Below are 16,611 nucleotides of genomic sequence, written 5' to 3'. Positions count from 1 at the left end.
ACCAGTGAATGGATGGAGACAGACTAGAGAGTATTTGCATTAGGTAATTAAAACACTTTGTGTTACAGATTAATGCTTTCAAAAACATACATTGAAGTGGGCCTTTTGGTTTTAATTTCTCCTATTGACAGAAAAGACAGCTTTGATTTTTGGCTGCAAAAAGATATGAGGAAGAGCTCCTCCCCTTCCTTGAGTAACTGCAACTCTGTTCTTGCTAACAAAATATTTGGAATTCCACTTGATGAGCTGCAGCAAGAAGGGCAACCAGACAATGAGGTTCCATTCATAGTCCGCCATGTCGTGGACTATATTGAGGAACATGGTATGTATCACCTTGCTGTACTTAAAATAATGTAATGCACTGTGATTGTTACAGAATGGATTGTGTGGGGGGTTTGAAGAGTACTTGTTTCTGAAGTTAATTATTCAGCTGGATGTGATTTTGTTGTATTGGGTTACTTCCTTTCTTTGCTCCTTCTGTTAGGTGTATCCATGTTTTCTAGCCAGCAGTAATGTAGTCAGCTCTGCAGGGCACCTCATAGGAAATGCTGTGGTTTAGGTACTGCTAACATTTCCCATGTTGTTTTATTGTTACTGGGCACATGAATGTATGTGTTGGGAAGAGAACTGCTGGAACTCATGCAAAACTGTTGTCCAGAAAATGTTTCAGTCAGTATGGGAATTGTGCATAGCTGATTATCAATATTTTTTCTGATATATTTGTCCTTACCTGAGCTAAAAGTTTATTTCTGCAAATATTTTTTTCTGACTCAGGGGGTCTGGAACAAGAAGGACTTTTCCAAGTCAATGGGAATGCTGAGACAGTGGAGTGGCTCCGGCAGCGATACGATAACGGAGAAGATGTGGACCTGGTTAAAGAAGCAGATGTACCCTCAGCTATTAGCCTTCTTAGATTTTTTCTTCAAGAACTTCCAGAGCCAGTTATTCCAGGCAGTTTGCACATACATTTGATGCAACTTTCTCAAGGTGATAACTCTTTTTGATTCAGTGTTTTTATTTGATGATTTTAAGAGTAAAACTGAGTTGAGATTTGTAGTGGCACTAAGGTGTCTTTGGTGCTCTGTGTAATAGTAATAGTGATTATACTGCTGTGCACTTGGGTTGCAATGTTATCTCTCAGGACTGGAAATGGGACTGAAGTATATTTACTTGGTGTGACAGCAGAATCCCCTTCTATGACTGTAAAACCTAGTGTGAAAATTGGTTTTTTCCTCTCATCTTTGGATAGGATCACTGTGGATAGGTTTACATTGGATTGTTTCTAGCATGCAAGTCCCCATTTAGTTCCCTTTTGTTAAATATATAAACTTCACTTAAACTTACAGCTTAATGTCTTTACTGACTTTTTTTAAAGTGTAAAAGTTATTTCAGAAAAATTTAAAGTTATCTGTAACAAGGAAATCAAACCACATAAACCCTGAAACAGTGCTTTCAGATGCTAAAATGAGACTTTTGATTTTCTGACTGGGTTTTGCCTGTCTGATAGACATCTCAATCAGTTTTCAGAATTACATCATCAGCTACATTTGAGGCAGAGGAATTGCTTAAAGACCTGCAGAAGGTGGTAGTAATTGTTGAGCCATGTGTTAGTTCTGCAGTTAGGTCAGGCTTAGTCCTCAGGATGCCTTCATTACACAGCAGGGTGTGGTCTGTGTGCATCGTTAGGAGCTCACTGCAGGCAGGTGGTTCCTCAAAGAGGTGATTTGGCTAATTGGGGTGTGAATGTGGCCATCCCAGAGCACGTGGCCCTGTGCCCCTGCTTTAGTGCCACAGGAGTTCAGTGAGGGGTAAGAACGTTCTGCCTTTGGGTCTCTGGTTGTTTACAACTTAGGTTTCAGGAGGGATTGGTTAGACAAAACATGGAGATGTGCATGTTCAGAGTGGACTGATTATCACCTTGCTGTGGTCCCTTTCTTAGAAAAGTCTACATTGTTAAAGTACTTTTCAAAGCCTTTTTTTTTCCTGTTCTGTTTCCAAAGTGTAATTTCTAGAGTAAGAACTGTCAATGAAGTGTTCATTTTAATGTGTTATGTGTTTGGACAGCCATTTTCTGTGCTTGGTTGCCTGTATTCAGCTGCTCTAGGTGTTGACTGTGTCTGAGCAAATGAAATCCTGCAGATCCTGCTTGGTGCTCCTGTACATGCTCAACAGGGAATTTACACACTCCTTGATTTGATATTAAGAACGAGGATGTCTCTGCCCTGTCATCTAGAGGGGCAGAGATGGTTCATCATCTTCAAACGTGCTTTTCCCTCTCTAACTGATCTTAGAAGAGTTTTCAAGTGTCTGAGAAAGAAAGAGAGGCCTCTTTGTATCAATTTTTCTCCCATTTTGCTTTCCTGAAGTTTCTTTTCCTATAGATGAAATTTCTCAGTTAGGTATAAACAGCTGTAAATCTTGGAACCTTGCTGCCTGTGAGGCTGATGAGGTAACAAATAAGATTTATGGGGACATATTTTGATGAAGAGTATAGTTAAATGGGGTGAGAATGAGGAGATTTTATGGTGACCCTTTCTCAGATCTGAAATTGAATCAGCAGGCTTCAAGCTAAACACATGTGAAGATGATTACATTGAGATAGCTTGGATTTATCAGTTCAGTATTAGAAAAGCAGGTAGAGTGGTGAGAATGGGATGCTTGTAAAGGAAGAGGTGTCAAAGCAGCTTGTTGCCAGAAGAATTTAAGTCGATGGCAGTTAACTCACTGTTGGAGCTGGTGCTGCCTCTAGAGCTCTTCTGTGGAGCAGTTGTTATGTAACAACGGTGAGACAAAAATACACAGAGCTTGCCCTCTGAAATCAGGAATTTGAGTGGGCATTAATTGGGGAAAACGTGCAGAAGAGAATGTGGTGGATAATAATGAACAAATACAAGAAAGTTTTCGCATTTTAGGTTGTGGTTTGATCAAATCAGTTGTCTTTTCAGAAGTAAGTAATTGTCAGAGGCAAAAAGCTGATCACTATCAAATAGGAAAAGATACCTTCTTTGTGACTAAAATATTTTTATTACTTTTTCAGATTATAATAATGAAGATGAATTTGGAAGAAAGTTGAGGTTCCTCTTGCAGCAGCTTCCACCTGTTAATTACAGTTTGTTAAAGTTTCTGTGTAAATTTTTAGCTAACGTAGCATCACATCATGAAGAAATTTGGTCAGCAAGTTCTTTAGCTGCAGTCTTTGGCCCGGATGTTTTTCAGTAAGTTAATTATAAATGTTAATTCACTGTTTCTGTGGGAATTTGAGTGTCTCTCTGTAATTCAGAGTCATTCCTGGTCCCTGAGCAACAGTAACAAAGTGCACAATATGTTTCAGGCAGGATCCTTTTCCGTTCCCACCCACTCTCTCACCCCAGTTTGGTTTTACAATTTTTGCTAAGATTTAAACAGCAGCTTGTCTCTGAGCTGTGGCATGAGAAACCACTGTTTTGATGGTTGCATTATTGTATTTATTCTGAGGTTCAAATATTTGAGTGATAATATGTAAGGCTACTATTTGTAGCACAAATATACAGTTCTGGGAAAAGGCTGGTAAAGTACCAGCTTATACTGCTGTTTCCTCTCCACAGGAAAATATTTGACTTTTAAATACTCCTCATGAAAATTTAGTTGACTGAAGAGTTGCTAATTCATGATTTTTAAATATAAAATAGTATAAAGCTTTATAAGGCAGTAGTGTGAAGGCATGCCTAAAGTTCTGTGTGTTCACAATGGGTAGGGGGTAATGGTGTGAAGTATAGCACTTAGTCATAGAAGACATTCAGGGGTGTTCTTTGGGGAAATGTTGCATTTAGATTTTTAAACTAAAACAGTGTTGAAATCTTCAGCATTTACACAGATGTGGAGGATCTGAAAGAGCAGGAACTAGTTAGCAGAATAATGGCAGGACTTCTGGAGAACTACTATGAGTTTTTTGAAAATGAAGAGGAAGATTTTTCATCTACTAATGATTTAAGCTCAATAACTGAGCAGGTAAGAATATTTTGAATGGCTATATGTTACCACTTAACTGTCTGTTATACACATTTATGTTTATGAAAGATTTATTGAAGTACATTTTTTTTAGTATGACTTAGAAGTCTGTTGCCAACTGACAAAACCAGGCATTTTCTTAGTGCTTATGAAATTCTTGATGTTATAGTAAGTGTAGCTGTACTATATTGAAAAATACATAGGAACTAAACCAACAGTGATATCCTGCCCAACACAGACACTGTTATAAACAGCTTTCTAATTACCAATTTAGGAATAAATAACTGGTTTTTGATCAAATGAAGAACAACTCTGTTGTTGGTCTTGATCCCAAGTGTTTCTAGGTGTGTCTTACTGGAACATGCAGGGTCTCACACTCCACTTGATGATCTTATCAGTGGGGCTTTCTTGTGCCAAAGTTTTTGAATGGTGTTTCTGATTCTAAGAGTTGAAAATGATGGATTTTCTGTAAAGAGGAAAAGGGGGAAAAATAAACAGTTGCTGAGGTAGGTAACAAAGAGTACTGAATTTTACAGGCTGTCTCACAAACCCCTCCTCTAGCAAGACAGGTAAGGCAAGTCCTGGGGCACTTGGCTGCTTCCTGTCCCCTGCAGTAGGTGCTGATCTGGTGTGCCAGGCTGGGCAGCAGGTTCTGGAGTGAGCAGTGTGTGCTGTGAGAGCTCCTGGAGCAAACACTGCAAAGCTCCCTGCAGGAACCTGGCACTGAGAGCTGCCCAGCCCTGCTGCATGCAGGGAGCTGCTGAGCAAAGCTGGAGGAGTCACTGGGCTGGGATCACTGCTCTGTAAACCAGAGGTGCTCTGTGCTCTCGTGCTTTGCAATTACTGCCTTGGCTGTGCCTCGTTACATGTTTCAGCAAAAAGCACAAAATCTGTTTAGTGTGTGGTTTTGTTTGTTTTTTCCCTTAGCTGGAGGGCTGGTGGGGTGTCCCTTTAATTTCGTGGTGTCTCCACCAGATGTCAACAGTGCACTTCTGTCAGGCCAGAGCGGTGGGACAGAAGGGCCGCGGTCCCTGCAGGGCACAGCAGCTGCCCCAGTGTGTGGGTGGCCCTGCCTTTGCTTCACTGGGAAAATCAGGGATAAATGCATTTGTTGCCTGGAATGTGGTGCCATGTAACACGCTACGCCCCTTTGAAAAACTAACAAATATCTTCTCTCTGTCTTCTGTGTAATTTTAAACTTCTGAAGTTTCAATTTTTCTTAATTTAGTGTTTTTGTTTTACACTGGTGACAGATACTATAAAGCACATTTTCTTGAGGCTGCTGCTTTAATTTTTGAGTTTCCAAGATTGGGAGATCAGTAATCAGTCACAGAGGCAGTTTGGGAGTCAAACAGAATCACTTTTTTCTCTTTACCTTTTCATGTTTTAGACATAGTTGCTTTTTAAAAAATAAAGTTTGCTGTCCTGAGTTACCACTTGGCTATATTGTTTTGCTTTTTAAATTGGCTATATTTTGCTGCTTTAGTAAAAACATCTGTGTTTGGAAACAAAGAAACAAAAATAGACGAGAGCACAGAAACTTTGTAAGTGTTCATTCAGAGCTTTGAAGTTTGGGTTCATAGACTTCTGTATTGCCTTCCCTAGGAAGGTTTGAAAATGCTCTGATACATGAATAAGGCTACCTGTGGAATAGAGGAGAATTACCAGTTTTAGACATAGGAGAAGAAAGGTTGTGTAGTTCATTATTTCAGTGTGGTTGGGATTTTATTGTTTCTTCATTCTGCTTGTGTTCATTTTTGGCATCAGAGGTGCTTCGTGCTTTTCAGTTTTTGTCCAGTGCTCAAGAGCAGCATTTTAATGGTGTAGAATTTACAGTTTTACATAAAAGCAAGTCTAGTATGCCTGTTTTTTCCTAAAATTGAAAGTTATTTCCTTCTTCATGTTGCTTTCATACCTTTCATGCTCTTTTAATTCCCTGGACCTCTTGAAAGGAACTTTTCAAGACCTTAACTTTGATTAAATGTTTTTTAGATCAATGATCTCTTGGAAGAAGAGGAAGATGTAAAGCTTGAGCAGTCAGAAGAACTTCCAGAAGACAGCACAGAGAAACCTGTGGAAAGGCCAGCTGTGGTGCATCTAGATATGACAGGGAGTCTCTCAGATTCCAGGAATGTTACAGCATCAACAAGGTAAATTGGTTCTGCCTTGGAGTTTGGATTTAAGGTTTGGATTGTAATTTATTCTGTCAGAGAGAGAAACTGCCAGACTTTTGAGATAAATGTTGGTGTCTGCAAAGTGAAGCTTTAGAAGTAGGTGCAGTTCTTATAATAGTAAAATGTGGGTTAAAATAACTGTTCCCAAATTCAGCAGAGGAATGCCTGTAGGATCAGATGAGATTAAGGATGGGGATTTATGCAGGGAAAGTTAAAAAGAGGATCTTTTAGTGAAACTGTAAAGTGGTATTTAAACAGTAAATTCTACAGTAGAAATAAGAAGAATCTGCATACTGGTAGATCCAAACCTGTTCTGTACCATCTTTCCAATGGGAAATCCTGGGACTGTTTCTTGTCAGGTGCTGCTGGAGCACTGTGGGCAGGTTTGGAAGTTGCAGAATGTGATGTAGGCAGGAATGTTGGAGGATGACCCAGCTTTAAGAGCAGTTCCCATAAAAGAATGTGTAAACATTAAATCATACTTTCATTTTATAGCTTATTGGTGCTTGCTTAATACACAGATTTATATTTTACTTGTTTGTAGTATGCAAGGTTTTATTGTTAAGTCTGCTTTATTTGTACTTAGAGTTTACATTCTACAGATGGTGAGTTTTACCTCTTCCCCTCTGCAGCATGTGTTTGGTATGGGCATTGCATGTAAGAACTTGTAGGGATGAGTGAGGAGGAATTTATAATAAAAATGAGACTAAAAGCAGAAGAAATGGAGGCAAAATCACCAGTAAGTTGCTGCCTAAGAATGGGTAGTTCCAAGAATGTGGAGTTTTGGTTGGAATGTGTTCAGCTGCTGGCTGCATGCTTTATTCTGCTTCATGGCAAGAAGCTGTAAAATACCAAATAATGATGGTATGATTATTCTGTTTTTAATAATTTTATATTTTAATAGTTAATTATCTTTATCAGTAATAAAGCTTCTTGTTTTTAGTTTGAACTAAATTTAAAAAAGTTGCAGTTTAACTATTCGCAGGTATTAGGTTGCTTCTGGAATGTGTAAACACAGCAGTAGTGACAAACTCAACATGTTTGAGAGTTTAAATTGGATAGCCTGGAGAGACAAACATTTTTACTAGATGTTTAAGGTTAATTAAAAATGAATAGGCATTAATTATGGTTGGCATTTTAAATAATTTGTTGGGAAGTAAAAGGAGGAATCCTTTAGAAGAAGGAGAATTTTGACTGTAAAACCAGAACAACTGCAGGAAACAGTTAAAAAGAAATTAAGTGAATGAGAAAGTGCTCTTTATTAGACTTTTAACCACTATAAATACTGTAAATATTTTCCCAAACCTGATGGGTTTTATGTACACATTTAGTGGCCTTTTTCTGGTTTTAGTTTCTCAATGTAAAAAAAAAAAATAATTAAGAAAGCAGATGTTAATTTGGATTTATTTGGATTATTTATCTTTGTCCAGATGTAGAGCCTGTGGCAGCTTATATAGTAAGGAGGAGAAGTAGATCTTAAACATGAGTCTTGTAGTTCTTTAAGCTGGGGTTTTGTTTCCTTTTTGCTGTTGTCAGATTTTGGGAAGCAAATATCTGTGTATTTTGGTGTCTCTATGAAGAGTACTAAAAGAGATTGTTTATCTTGATTTGTACAATGGGGCATCTGACCTTCCTCCTTGTTATTGGGACTATAGCTTGCTTCTCATTTTGCTCACTATCTTTTTTCTCCACTCATTCTGTTTGTTCTTGCTGAAACCTATGACCTTCCTGCACTGCATGGTGTTAATTTGACTTTGAGTTAGAGATCTTGTGAGAATGTGGATAATCATTAATGCACTTGGGTTTAGTGACTGCTTGAAAATGGTATTTCTCATAAACCTGGGGAGTGATCTTTGAGCCCATTACCCAGCAGGGAGCATTTGTTGCTCCCAGGTTGGTGTTGAGCACATAAAGGAAATTGGTTCTCCTTTACCAGAAGCCTTTTCCTCACGGCTCTTTCCCTTCTGCTGTCCTGACTTTTGGAGTAAAGAATTACTGACTCAGCATTGCAGCTGAATTTTAAGACATGCTGTTGAAATAAGTACTTTAGAATCTTTCTCTGTCATTATTCCCAATTTTTCATCCCTGAGCCTTGCCAAGCAATATTTGCTTTAATTGGGCAGTTCATCTCAAATGTTGTCAGTCAGAAGCCTAATATAAAATCTCTTTGGTTTTGGACTTTTCAAAATTATATGTGTAAAAATATGAGATGTGACAGGCAGTAAGTTACATAAACAGTTTACTTTGTTTCCACTAAATGCAGTGACAAGGGCAACATCCTCACTGCTTCTGGGATATTTTTGTTAACCCTTTTGTTATTTAATTAGCTCTGATCAGAGAGAAGTGATGATATTAACACCTGCCAAAGGAGATAAAATCCATGGTATAGCTGACCGAACAGCAGAGCTGCCTAACCTGCCAGAGAATACATTATTATTTTCATGTAGTCCTGTTTTTAGCATCCAAATACTTTTTCTTCCTTCCATCCTGGAAAACGTGTAAACAACACGTTAGGAGAGCTTTCAAGTGTTGATTGGGCAGCTTATTGTCAGGAGTGACCTCATGTTGCAGTCGATTTCTATTTAGACTGCAGGGTTTAGTGCAGCACTCCAGAGGTGCCGCTCGCAGGCAGCCCCCGGAGCACAGGCAGCAGCATGCACAGCCAGCAGCCCTCAGCACGCTTTGCTGCCTTCCAGATGAAGCATTTTTACCTGAAGTGCTCTTTTGGGATAGCAAGAATAATCAGAATGGCCTGCAAAGTTCTGCTGCACAGGTAAATATATGGAAAGAAAATAGAATTTTGGTATGATCGTAAGTAAGGCTTTAACTTTTAAAATTATGTGAGATTAAATGTGGTTTGGAGATACAAAATGAAATAATACCACAACTGATTATTTTAATGAGAAGTAAGAATCTGTGTACAGTCAGGAAATTACCAAGGAAAACTTGGACATGTTTTATCTCCAGTTAATGTATTTTTCTGCTCGAGATATGTTTTTACTGGGACCTTTTCTGGTTAGGGAGCTAATGCTGGAGGGGTTCTCAGGAGGGAGTTAGCATTATGAAACAAAGATGTTTACCTTTCTGTCTCTTGCTGTGTCATGCTGCGTTAGGGCTCTGTCTGGCATTATAAATTACAGCTTTTGAAAAGTATCCTTGAACTGTGGGAGGTGGGCTTAGAAGTTGTAATGGCTTTTCACTTAAGGTTGTCATATTTGTTTCAGAAAGTGCTTAATTGCTAAAGTGATTTGTTGAAGATGTAAGATATTCTTCATGTAGTAAGAGGATTCTTTAGGATTTGCAATACTGCTGATTTATGCACAGCTTTTGCTGAGTACCTCTAATGCTCCCAGAGGTATTGAGTGAAAGCACTGGAGAACCATCCTGTGCTGGGGGCTGAAGGTTACACACTAGGATGGAAAATTTTGTTCTGAACCGTGGCTGGAATCATCTGGATTCTTTGGAGATGAGTTTGATTCTCCCTGTTCTTGACACATTTCCTCATTGTCTCAAGTGGTAGAAGAAAAGGTTTTCAAGTCATCAGTTTCCTATAAATAGTGTTTGTACTTGTGCCCTTGACTGAGTTTCCCCTGCTCTCTTTTGCAATTAGGGTGTTGCAGTGTTCTGTGCTCTAATTGCCTCATTTTTTCTACCAATTTGTCCAAGGAGTGACTGTTTTAATAGTAATTCAGTTTTAATCTACACAATTGTGTATTTGTACCTTTAGAATACAGGCATACCTTTCATAATACAACTTTGTAGAACTTACTGAGATGGATACTTAAAACCACATGTGTTATATTTTCAAATATTACTGGGATTTTTTTCCAAGAACATGCTTCTTTTATCTTACTTTGTTCATGAAGCTAAACTGGTAGCTTCATATTTTCATTTTTTATTTCAAGTATTGCTAATACAAAGTATGTTTATCAGGAAACTGACTTTGTACAGGTCATAGGGCTATGCTGAACTTCTGTGCATGGAAATACAAATGACATGTAAATATCCTAAGCTGTAAACTCCCTGCTGCCATCTTTTTGTTGGTAAGAAAAATATAAAATGTCAGTGTGTCCCCCCTCAGTTATTTGATCTGCAGCTTTGAATCAGTGGCTACAAGATCTGGCTTCTATGTCAGGTGTTTTAATTTCCTGAAGCTGTGTCTGCTTTGAAATAGAAGTGGAGTGTTGCCTGTTCTGTCAATGCATTTGGAATAGATCAGCTTTGGCTTTTCACCAGGCAAACACACACACAAATCATAAGATGAACTTGATTTGTCAGCCAGTTTCCATTTTTGAAAAAGGGAAGAAAAGAAATTAAAAGCATCTGTGAGCACCTGCTTGTTCACTTTGTGTCATATGGGCTTTAAATGCTATGCACTCTGCTCTTGGCCCAGTACAAGGTGTCTGAGGCAAACTAGTATAGTTATTTTTAAAATAAATACTTTAACCACTTTATCACCTTATGTTTGAAAGCCCTTTATTGCTTGTGTTTCACCTACTTGGAGGAAGGAAAAATAAAGAGTCTGCTTGAGGTGATTTCTCTCTGGTGGTGGAACTACTAATAAACCTTCTAAGTTCCAACCAAGGTATTCTTTGCTGTGTTGAAACTATTCTTGGGTAAATAGAGGCTGCATTTTTTAGTGCAAGCAAGGCTCAGAGCAGTCAAAACTGATAGGACACCTCACAGAGGTAATCACTTGCTCAGTTCTCCATGGGAGTGGCAAGCTCCCTTGTATTTCAGGGTTTACCATATGCATTCATGAAAATAATATTTTTAATCAACTTTGGTAGCAGTGTTGTTGCATGGTAAAGAGTAGAATAAAATTTTCTTCAGCTTTTTGAGCTTAATTATCTGTAATAGAAAGAAAAAGCCTTTTTTACCTCCCTCCCTGCCTCCAACTTAAGCCGAAATTAATATTAATTTTTTTTCTGAGTGAGATGTGTGTGTTGTAATTCAGGGATGTTTATAGCAGATTTCTCATCTTTTATTCTTTGTCACTTTGTCTGAAGTTTTAAGAATTCTGTTTATAATAAGATTTTAATCATATTAATGAAAAATTGTAGAGGGACCACGCATGCACGAGTTAACTGGCTTGTGTTAGTTGTGTTTATTTCCACCCTCCCACCCCTCCTCGAGGGGCTTTCCAGGCTGAAGAGGCTTTGCCTGGAGATTTCCAGATGCTTTATGAAAATCAGGCTCCTGTCCCAAAATCTGCCTTCTACTTGGAATGTTGTAGCTGTGCTCAGAGAGTGTTGTAGATCTGTTGAGCATTGCAGAACAAAATTATGCAACAGTGGGAAGAACCTGTGGAGGAAAGCAGAGTAATTTGGAATTTGCTGTAGGCAGCAAGGTTAAAATCTGCATTCTTAAGCAAGGTGTCAGGAAATGTTTGACTACAAAATGATTAGTATTTCCCATGGGAAAGACCATACATCTGAGAGCTTGGAGCTTCATAACACAACAAATATTGGCTCTTGAGAGGCAGAAATCTGCATTGCTACTTCTACAACTTTCTGCCTCGTGATGCTGCTCCTTAAGATTTTGTTATTTAAATAATAAAGGACTGCAAATCAGGGTGTTCCTTTCATGTTTATTCTACTTCTGTTAGAAGTAGAATATTGCATCACATGCAGTATTTAAGTATATTTTAGTATCTTGAAGTCAACAGTTGCTTTCTGTTGACTTCAAGACTTCTATTTAGTGTGATAAGTTTTTGCATTATATTAATTTTTCTTTCTTTATTGCAGTGCTCATATCTCTCCCATAAGTATCTTGCCAGCCTCTGCAGAGTAAGTATAATGAAAATATAAAATGTTTGAATTGTGCTTGTACTAGAACATGCATAGAAGTTATGTATCCTTTCAAATGAATGCAGCAGGTTTGATTACAGTTATGAAGGAACATATTTTAGTGTGGTGGCATTTAACACTAATGCAGGAAATACCAAATGCCTGTCAGTGTTGTTGACTGCAGGAGCATGAGAGCAGAATGTGCTTGCATCCAGAGTCCAAAACTTTGGTTTTACACTTAGTTACATCTGAAATTTTTTACTTAATTTTATAATAGAATTCATATTGTAATTTTAGCACAAGTGATGCTGAATAGAGTTCAATGGAATTCTTTGTACATATGTGGAGGAAAAAATAAAAGCACCATTTCAGTTAAAATGGGATTAAATAGCTAAAGATTTTTACAGGCAGATTTTTAGAGCCCTCTTTTGTGTTGGGGATGAGCTGCCTGAGAGGTGCTCAGCAGAGCAGTCTGTTTTTAAAGAATACTGTTCTTTTTTCATGAAATTTTGGGTGTATCCTGTGTCCTTCATCAGGTGCTTGCTGATTGTTGCTGCTGTTTGTTGGCTTTTGCCTTTTAAGGTGACAGCCCTGCTCAGGAGAGGGTGCAGCCACGTGTGATGAAGTGGAGCCTGCTCCAGGGTTGATTCTGACCTGTTATACACACAGTATTTTATTGTCACATTCATATAGGAGGCTATTATAAATTTCTGTGTATAGTTGTTAAAAAATGGGTTAGTTATTTTAGTTATTATACTGTTGATAAACTTCCTAATACTTCATGTAAATCCGTCATTTCCACTGCTTTCTGGAAATACTACTCTCTTTTGCCTTGAAGTATTGCCATCAAATATTATTGTCATGTAAGGTTTATCTGTGCCTTTCTGTCTACATGATCAATGCAAAAGTTGATCTCTTAATAGGACTTTTCCATCCTTTTTTTAGCATTTTAGAAAGAACAATCAGAGCAGCTGTGGAACAGCATCTTTTCGACCTGCAGAGCAGCTTAGATAACGATCTGAAACACATACAGCAACAACGACTGGGCTGTAACAATGAAACAAAAAATCCCAGTGGGGATGAGGAAGGATCTAACAACCAGTAAGATTTTGTTGTGTCTGTAATGAATTCTGTAGGATTGTGTATCTTAACTCTTCCAAAAAAACCTACCCTAATCCCCCACCTTCACCCAAAAGTTACAACTTTGGCCCTTGACTTCAGTTTTATCTATTTTAAAGCAAATTGATTTCCATCAGGTGCCAGTAATCAATAGCTCCTGAAGCAAATATTTTAAATTGATCTTGTAGCTGAAAATGCTGTAAAGTGTAGTATCTACTTTACTGCTGAATTCTGTGCAAAAACATCTTAAAGCTATTGTAGATTCTGTTTCAGAACCCTGTCTTTCCATGTCAATGTAGCTACTTTATTGCTCTGGCTGCCAGTGGCAATGAAACAGCCAAAAATTGATAGAATGACCACTGTGGGTCTATTTGCATACAGTTCCAACCTTATTTGATCAGATTTTATTTTTTCTTGTAAATCAGGACAGATTCTGAGTGTAGTGATTGCCATGGCAGCATTTGGAAGCTGGTACATTTTGGTACTTCATTAAAAATAAGCAGTGGTGATTAATAACCAGATTTCAAGAATGTGTTGTTAAGATTTCAGTACCTAAATTTCTTTGTTGCTCAGAGCTGGAATACATGAACAAAACCTGAAATACATGAAGTGTTCAGTGACTCAGATGCTCTTTTCTAAATTGTTCAATCTTTAGTGGTTTTAGAAGACAGGAATAAATTTTGCAGTGGATCATAAAAGTAATAATCATTGCTGGTAATGATCAATTAAATCTGAGTTTTAGTGCTAAAGATTCAATGTCTTTGAAGTAATTTGTAAGTGGGTAATTGCCTCACAGCCCTGGAGCAGCTGAATTCCTTCAGTCCCAGTGTAAGTGCTGTAAAGGTTGGCTGATCTCAGAGGGGGAGGCTCCAAGTGCCATCAGTGCTGGTTTGAAACCAGTATCCTCCTCTGGCACAGGCACTGCTGCAAATGCTTCTGATCATCATTCCACTGTGGATTAACTGTGAGAGAGGATACATGATATTGTTCTTCAAGGGGGTGTCTGGGATCTTTAAAGCAGCAGACTGTGCACAAGGCAAATACACAGTTAAATTAAGAACTGAAAAAAGCAGTGATCCAGTGCCAATTTCTTAGTGCTAATTTAATGACTGGAATTAAGAAAAAGGAGTTAAAATGTTAATTTTCAACCCATCCTGTTTATTTTCTGTATATCTGATAGAGAAGGAGCTTTCTTGATGTTGTCTGGAATTCTTTTTGAGTGAGAACAAGGAAGGCAAAGAAGTCAAAGGCTTGTGATGAATGACAGAGTCATGTGGTGGCACATAAAGAATTTATGTGAATACAAATATGGTGTCAATTAGTTTTAATCTGGCTGTAATGTTACATGCCTTAAGTTGAAGTCTCAGCAGATTAAATGTTAGAAATAATGGGATTTCTCACTGGAGGGGAACCCAGTGACAGTAGCTATAAAGTAACTGGCTTCAGTACTGAGAGCAGTGTAGCCACAGCAGTGTCATTGAGTCCTGTAGTTCCAGGATGTCATTGCTTCAGGCTATTGTGTTTTAATTCCTTAGGTTACTATACTAAGTGTGGGGTGTATGCCTGGCTCTTCAGACAAGAAGCAAATAAATACATTTTAATATGTCTATCATGTCTGGATGTATAAAACATCATACTAATAATTAATTTTGCCTACAGGTCAGAATAATTCTGTTCAAAAAGAAACCCAAGCAAAAAACATCCTGATGTTTGATAATGTTTAAGGGAGGGGAAAAATGTTTATTTTTTTTTTTCTTTTAAAGGTGTAACAACAGGTTTCTAAAGTCTTTCTGTTTGTATCTTTAGGAATGATGTTATTGAAGATAATGACACTGGTAGCAGTGAAAACACAGGAGACTGCTCTGAAGTATTGGTTTGCACTGATTTAGACAGTGAAGCTATGAAACATGATACTGTAACTGAGGAAGAAGAAAGCATTCAGGTGAGAGGGAGAATCTCCTGTATATCAAATCACAAGTTGCTGCAGCTTTAGTGCTCTAGAGATCCAAGTTTTCCTAAGAGCTCTGATGTAGCATTACAGGGTGCTCTTGCTCTGTGTTGTCTTCCTGTTGTGCCATGTGCACTGAGAAATCTCTGGGTATTTTGACTGATATTTTTCTATTCTTTTTCACAGATACCAGCCCTTCCTTCTGCTGAGGTAAGTTGGTGTATGCAACTGGCACTGGTTGGAACAGCCTCTGTGTTAGTAAAGGCTTCCTGAGGAGCAGAAGCTGTGGAGCTGAGATTGCAGCACAGCCCAGAGTGCCCTTGCATGGATCAGGAAAGGGTAGCAGTTGCTTTGAGACCTTGCAGCCTGTTGGGAAGGTTTGGTTTTGTCATTAGCTAATGACAACCTTTCCTCTCTATTTCCAGTTGCTTCTGTGGTAGGCAGAGATGTCCTGTTCTTTTCAGCACATCTTTATCTCTTCCCTAGTTGATGCAATCAAGGAATTCTGTGAAATATGTGCTGACAAAAATGAAATCAAAGATAACAGTTAAAGTGCAAGAGAAGAGAGTAGTCTGCCACTCTGCATCAGGCACATGCAGGTGTCAGATAAGACCTTCCAATGAAAAAAACCAAATCTATAGTTCCTTATTTATTTGGTAACACTTTTGTTGTTACAAATCTAAATGATGAATTATGTGGGTGGAGAGGTTTGTCACACATGTGTAGAGGAGTTTCTGCTGTGCTTTTCAGCTTCTTGCCTGTGAGTCCATAAATCTTCCTGAGAGTTTCCTGAAAGATAAACAAATAAGCAAACCTATTGTTAGTAGACTTAAATTAACTAGAAGAATTTAATAGATCTTTGAACTTGCAAAGATGGGAATGGATGCCTTAGCACAGTGAAACTGAGCTGTCTGGAATCTGTATTTTTATTAAAACAAAATGTTTCTGTAGTGCTTTTCACTATTGTGATGTGTTCTGCTCTTGGGCTTTTTGTTTGCTTTTGGGGATCCCAATGACTCTCTTGAGTCACCTAGCAAGCCAAATTTTTGAGTTGTTCCCACAAACTAGCATATTGTTTTGGAATCCCATTCTGTAAATTAAATTTCACAGAATGTATTCATTGTCCTTGTTCTTTCCTTTAGTGCCAAAACTTGGTCTAAAAAATAGTTAGATTGTTATCCTATAGCACAAATGCATAAAACATGGTATTGGATATAAAGGGGAATATGATGCTTGTGAGTGCACAATAAAAATATTTTCTTGTCACACCTGGTGGCATTCTTGGCCTTTTTTTGCTTTTTGATAGACTTCTGTCCATTTCTGGCAGTAGTAAGGTGAGATTTTGTTGTGGAGTTTTGTTTTTTTCAATGTTAGATTTTCCATCTTTTTAATTCACTGTTTCAAATTGGAGAGTTGTACTATTTGGGGAGAGGTTAAAGAGAAATGTGGTGATTCTCCTGTGTGGAAGGAGTTTGAGAGGAGTGTCTGGGGTTGTAGGAAAAGAAAGCTCTGCATGTGAGTTCTCCTTTGGGCCCAAAATGGAAATAGAAGCAGCTGTTTCCACAACTCGAGTAAGTGTGAGTGTGCAAGACTT

The 16,611-nt window shown here is 38.2% G+C and overlaps 1 protein-coding gene across 4 annotated transcripts in view; it reads left to right on the top strand.

Annotated features, from left to right (window-relative positions):
• FAM13B (family with sequence similarity 13 member B) overlaps nt 1-16,611 on the top strand; it is a 44,390-nt gene that overhangs the window by 11,457 nt on the left and 16,322 nt on the right. For all 4 annotated transcript variants that reach the window (XM_071443269.1, XM_071443267.1, XM_071443266.1 and 1 more), the window contains exons 3-11: nt 132-322; nt 775-987; nt 3,038-3,215; nt 3,843-3,987; nt 5,980-6,137; nt 11,909-11,950; nt 12,896-13,051; nt 14,876-15,011; nt 15,204-15,227. In XM_071443269.1, coding sequence (XP_071299370.1) covers nt 166-322; nt 775-987; nt 3,038-3,215; nt 3,843-3,987; nt 5,980-6,137; nt 11,909-11,950; nt 12,896-13,051; nt 14,876-15,011; nt 15,204-15,227 — 1,209 coding nt within the window. In that variant the 5' untranslated portion in view covers nt 132-165. The remainder of the gene's footprint in view (nt 1-131; nt 323-774; nt 988-3,037; nt 3,216-3,842; nt 3,988-5,979; nt 6,138-11,908; nt 11,951-12,895; nt 13,052-14,875; nt 15,012-15,203; nt 15,228-16,611) is intronic.

This window comes from Agelaius tricolor, unplaced genomic scaffold, assembly GCF_023055355.1.
Source record: "Agelaius tricolor isolate 1412-34295 unplaced genomic scaffold, bAgeTri1.0.p SCAF_18, whole genome shotgun sequence".
NCBI classification, from domain to species: Eukaryota; Metazoa; Chordata; class Aves; order Passeriformes; family Icteridae; genus Agelaius; species Agelaius tricolor.
Note: the sequence above shows the minus strand (reverse complement) of the source record. Positions and strands in the feature narration are given on the sequence as shown.